At 31.3% G+C, this 6168-nt stretch overlaps 1 protein-coding gene across 2 annotated transcripts; it reads left to right on the top strand.

Moving 5' to 3' along the window:
• The first annotated feature begins 1576 nt into the window (after positions 1 to 1576).
• On the top strand, positions 1577 to 4830 carry ERA1 (Prenyltransferase family protein). Of its 2 annotated transcripts, none has more exons than XM_079079787.1 (13): positions 1577 to 1796; positions 1878 to 1964; positions 2408 to 2513; positions 2667 to 2702; positions 2820 to 2902; positions 3021 to 3074; positions 3175 to 3226; positions 3344 to 3408; positions 3531 to 3587; positions 3679 to 3751; positions 3856 to 3942; positions 4031 to 4138; positions 4339 to 4830. In XM_079079787.1, the coding sequence occupies exons 1-13, from the start codon at positions 1654 to 1656 to the stop codon at positions 4579 to 4581; spliced, it is 1194 nt and encodes a 397-aa protein (XP_078935913.1). In that variant the 5' UTR covers positions 1577 to 1653; the 3' UTR covers positions 4582 to 4830. The 2 variants fall into 2 exon arrangements, with proteins under 2 accessions (XP_078935913.1, XP_078935914.1); XM_079079788.1 differs by having other exon boundaries at positions 1682 to 1796; positions 1883 to 1964.
• The last annotated feature ends 1338 nt before the right edge of the window (positions 4831 to 6168 follow it).

A 6168-nucleotide genomic window follows, 5' to 3' on the forward strand; every position in this document is an offset into this window, starting at 1 on the left:
GGATCGTAATTCGATCCGATCCTACATTCCCTTGGTTTTTTTACTACTTTATGTCTTTTAGTCTTTACCAACTCACCGTTTATCATTTTGTGTTGTGACTTATGACTAATATTTTGAAGTTTTTATCACTTTTGAACGAATAATTGAATGTTTGAAATATTTTTCATGTTTTAACATTATAAATTAAAATTATGTTTTATTTTAGGGAAATATCCAGAAAAGCCCTAAAATTTTAGTCTAATTTATGAAAAAGTCTCAAACTAATTTTTGTTTACAGAAAAACACAGAATACCGGCTAAAACTTCGAAAAAACCCTTTTTGGCCGGTTTCGTAGATTTAGCTGGTATTCTGTCATTTTTCGTTAGTTTGCTCAAAATATTAGGATTTTTTTCTGAAAATTACCCGATAACCAAAATATTATGACTTTTTTGAAAATTACTATGAAATAATGGATATTATTATTAACAAATCATTTATAAACAAAAAAATATTTTTTATTATAAACAAAGGAAATACATTTGTTGCTAGGGAATAGAATGGTCGACTATGTACTTCTCTATTGTTTGTTGACCACTTCAAAGTCTCTTTGTTCTTCCTATGTATCGTTGTGGGTGTCATAGTGAGAAGTACTCTGTTAAGCGTGACAAATACAAGAGTTGATAATATTTATTAATACACAATCAATAAGTGTCTACTTGCTATTAGGCATGATGCTATATGATCACATGTTATTAGAAAATATCATTACACAAACATACAGATCTTTCATTATGTTCTTTAATCTAACTACCACCTAACCTCCAAACATCTATCGAGAGTGAAAAGTAAACTTTGAACGACAATTTAAATAGATAATCACCCTTCACTTGTTTCCATATAAATTATCATTTACGGTTCACTTTTCACATTTTATAGACGTGTGTTAGCCGATGGTTGTTAACATGTGAGGTATGAATGCTGGTTGGTAGTTAGGTTAAACAACATAAGAGGAACACCAACATTAGATGAATGCTAACTAAGTACATCTCACCATCATACCCACAACAATGCATAGGAAGAACGTAGAAAGTTTGAGTGGTCAGGAAGCAATAGAGAAGTACTTAGACCACCAATTTATTCCTAGAAATTAGCAACAAATATATTTCCTTTTTTTATAATAAAAATATTTTTTATGTTTATAAATGATTTGTTAATAATTATACTTTAATTTTATGGTAATTTTCAAAAAAGTCCTAATATTTTGGTTATTATGTAATTTTTGGAAAAGTCCCAAAATTTTGAGCAAACTAACGAAAAATGACAAAATACCGGCAAAATCTGTGAAACCGACCGAAAATGGTTTTTTCGAAGTTTTAACCGGTATTTTGTGCTTTTGTCTGTAAACAAAATTTAGTTTATGATTTTTTCATAAATTGGACTAAAAATTTAGGACTTTTAATTTCCCTTTATTTTATTTTATGTGATATGGATCCGATCTTAGGATCTAATCTTGCAAAAAAACGATTTAAGTATTTAGAACGATTTAAGTATTTAGAACCTTAGGAGTTGGTACAAAACATTATATAAGAAAAAGTATTTTACTTATACAAAGTTATTAGTGTTGCACTGGTTAGGGCGGAGTGTAATTTGCTAGCAATAAACGGAGTGCGCTGTATGACCTGTATGGAGCCTTCGTCATCGTCGTCGGCGGAGTGGAAGGCAACAGCAAGCCAGGAAGAGCAGTGGGCACTTGAACATCATGTTTTTCGTATCTATCAACTCTTCTGTAAGATTCCACCCAAATCCCAAGCAGTGATGTAAGCCCGCATAAACCCTAATACTCTGTACATCCTCTGTCTTGGTTAATTGACTTATTGAAGTATTGGATCCGTGCAAAGGTTAGAGCTTCAACGGGATAATCACATCGAGTACCTTATGAAAGGTCTTCGGCAACTCGGTCCCTCGTTTTCAGTCTTGGATGCCAAGTATCTCTCTCTCTCTCTCTCTCTCTCTCTCTCACTCACACACACACAGACATTTCTTTTGATCGAATTGACTTGGGGTATCTCTTTACTAGTGGCAATGATGGTTTAAATGATCAGATATTATTAACCATTAGTGATGCTTTCAGTCTATTGACAGACATTAATTTATAGCTATCAGTTTTGATGATCCACTTTGAATGTATCTAATCATATCATTCTTAACCTTTTCGCGCAGCTTATTGCCCGCCATCTCACTCGTTGTACTACGATGATGCTTAAATTAATGAAAAAGCATTATACTTATATATATATATATATATATATATATATATATATATATATATATATATATATATATATATATATATATATATATATATATATGATAACAGCAGTAATTCTTTCTTATATCTTCACTTATTCACAGAATTGCTTCTTTTCAGTCGGCCATGGATTTGCTACTGGATCCTTCATTCAATCGCTTTACTGGGAGATTGTGTTGATGAGGATTTGGAGAGTAATGCCATTGACTTTTTGAGACGGTGCCAGGTGTGACAACTTTAACTGTGTCATTTTGCGGAGTCCTGATCATGGCTTCTGTTTGCAAACTGAGTTTTCATGAACATTGCCTTATACATAATTCATTCTATCAGGAGTGTATAAGCTTATTAATTGCAAAATGTTGTACTGTAATTCTTTCAGGATCAACATGGTGGATATGGTGGAGGACCTGGGCAGGCAAGTTACCTTTTGATGATGATAATTGACTGATTAAAATTGTAGCTTCTTTATTGAAGCAATTATTGTAGTTCATATTTTGATTTGAAAGCTGCTCACATTTTCTACTTTTGACAGATGCCACATCTTGCAACAACTTATGCTGCTGTTAATTCACTTATCACCTTAGGTGGTCATAAAGCTTTGTCATCAATTAACAGGTGGTTGTTTTGTGGCATAATATAGCTCAATTTAGTTATAAAACCTATAAGATTCAAGTCTGAATTTTTGTTTTATGACATTCTTTTGGCATTTGATGCAACTGCTTTTTATTTACAGAGGCAAGATCTACTCATTTTTGCGCAGAATGAAACATACAAGTGGAGGCTTCAGGTGTGGCATAATACTATACTAGTTATTCATAGATTCAAGTTCTTTCAAACATAATTTTGTGTATCCAATTAATAAACTGTCTGAATTTTCATTCATTCAGTATGCATGATGGTGGAGAAGTTGATGTTCGTGCTTGTTACACTGCCATTTCTGTAAGCCAACATCTCTCTCTCTCTCTCTCTCTCTCTATATATATATATATATATATATATATATATATATATATATATATATAATACTTGATACTTGATACTTGCACTTTCTGTTAGGTTGCAAGTGCTCTAAGTATCTTAGACAAAGAACTTATTCTAGGTGTGGGAGATTACATCTTAAGGTTGGTCCTTTTCAACTCATTTTTTTTGTTAAAGCTATAATCTTTTTAAATCTTTCATTCATCTTTTTTCTATTTGCAGCCGTTTAAAACTAACAAGTTTTATACGGACTAATATTTTTCAGCTGCCAGACCTATGAAGGTGGCATTGCTGGTGAACCAGGGTCAGAAGCTCATGGTGGGTATGTTTCATAATCACAACTGCTGGATCTAACAGTTTGCCAATCAATTTTACATTTTTTCCCCTCACAACCCAAAATCATTGATCTTTAGGTACACTTTTTGTGGGTTGGCTGCAATGATTTTGATCAACGAAGTTAACCGTTTGGACTTACCTAATTTAACTGTAAGCCAAATCTAATTCTCTCATCTCATGCAACATAAATAAAAATATTAAATCACCCATTTTGTGATGTAATACTTAATTACTTATATCACCTTTTGAACCAGGATTGGTTGGTTTTCAGACAAGGAGTGGAAGGTGGTTTCCAGGGCAGGACAAATAAATTGGTTGATGGTTGCTATTCCTTCTGGCAGGTTTTAAAATATTTATTTTTCTGTTCATTTGCACATGTTTTAAAGGTTATATAAATCAGTTTTCATAATTATAGTAACGTATGACCAGGGAGGAGCTGCTGTGTTGATACAAAGATTACATGCAGCCAGTGTTGGTGAAGCGGAGGATCTTTTCCAGAGCCATGCTTTGCAGCAATATATCCTTTTGTGCTCACAGGTACCTTCAAGTTTTCATCTTTACAAATCTCAAATGGTATCAGAGCCATGGCACTGGTCGAGTGTGCCAGTGTCCTAAGTTTGATGGGGGAACAGAGAACATTCCTTATAAGGATGCAGATACCAATATAAAACTCTGAGTGCACCAGATCCCATTAGAACTCTGCAGTTAAGCATTATATTTGTTGATGATATGTGTAGGTGGAGGGAGGGTTTAGGGATAAACCGGGGAAGAGTAGGGACCACTATCACACTTGTTATTGTCTTAGTGGGCTTTCTGCAGCCCAGTTTCGGTGGCCCAAAGATGCTGATTCTGAACCTTTGCCGGGCTTTGTGTTGGGTCCGTATTCTAATCTCCTGGAACCAATTAACCCTCTTTATAACATAGTTTTTGACCGGTACGATGAGGCGCGTGAGTTCTTTACCGAGTCCAATGATGCGTAAATTATGTTATAAGTTATTGATTTGGTTTTTGTCTTTTTTAAGTATTCGTATGTTGTTAATGTTGTAACATTTGTCTACATATATTGAATATATGGATCTAGATATATACCTCCTTTATTGTCAAAGGTATATGAGGAAAAATTTGGAGTCGATAGGAATCGATATAATATAGATTTAAGTCTCATAACCATTATTTATATATTTTTATTAGTATACGAATTATATTTCTTATTGATTTATATTGTTTTCCGTTCCTGTTGCTTTTGCTCGTTTATTTTCATATATATATATATATATATATATATATATATATATAGGCTTAGGTTATTTTATTTTTACTAACTATTGTGTGCCAGAATGTATAGATCTGGACAACCGGATGAAATATAATCAAAGGTAAATGATCTGAGGGTCTATGATATTACAATAGGGTAACATATACCATATAACCACACAAATTTCAGCATAAGGACATTTTAGTCAATTAACCTATATTAAAAAAGGAAATTTTCGGATTTTTAGGGATAATTATCTCTTTTATTTTAAAAAATTTGAATATTTTAAATTAATTCCAATTTAAAAATCCGATTTTATTCTGTCAAAATGACAGAATGCCAACCATAAACTAGTAAATATATTTTCGATTTTATTCTTGCAGAATATATTTCCAATGCATATATTTGATTTAAGAATTTTAGATATTATTCATATACATCCAAGTTGGGTCTATGATTTTATTCTTAATGCACATCCGAAATAAAATACAAATTTATACATATTCTTACAGACTAATATCCTTATAAAGTTTAATATAGTTATATATATATTCTAACATAATATCATTAAAAATGAATAAAATTCTTAAAAAATAGCATTCTTGAATATACAATTATTGAACAAATACACTTGATCTTCTTCAGTAGTCCATATAATCCACTTGATTTTCGCATATATATATTTGTTGAACTCGATTCAAAATATTTCTCTTGTATGATCAATATTGAATTTCTTTTCCATGCAATCCTGAAAGAATAGGATACATTAGTTGTTAGTATCACTAGTTAAACAAATATACTTGTTGTTAACAAACATTCTCAAAAGACATTCTAACAGAATGCATTTATATAAATAAATTCTAATAGACATTACATAATGCACTTAAATCATAGTCTTTTCCTTCTATATGCATAAACATTTTAAAGCATGTATAAATGTACCCTGTCAGAATTACTAGCAACACATATTTTATGTAATTTTATATTCTCATAGAATGAATCTATTCATTCTATGAGAATATAAAATTACATAAAACACGTGTTGGTACTAATTTTAACAGAATGCACATGGTTAAATTCTTTAGATTGTCTTTCAGGCATTTCAACAAACACTTGTTAGACATTATCCTAAAACAAGTCAAATGGTAAGTATTGATTTGTTAATCATAAAAGTTACCAAACAAAATAGGTCCTATATAATCAAACATAAATTAAGTTTTCACATAAGCAAATAAAAAACCTAATATTTTCACATAATCAAATCAAAAACCTAATATTTTCACATAATCAAATCAAACTAATAGCAACACAT

The sequence above is a fragment of the Lactuca virosa genome, chromosome 2 (genome assembly GCF_052849685.1).
Source record: "Lactuca virosa cultivar CGN04683 chromosome 2, Lactuca_virosa_CGN04683_v6, whole genome shotgun sequence".
Taxonomy (NCBI): Eukaryota; Viridiplantae; Streptophyta; class Magnoliopsida; order Asterales; family Asteraceae; genus Lactuca; species Lactuca virosa.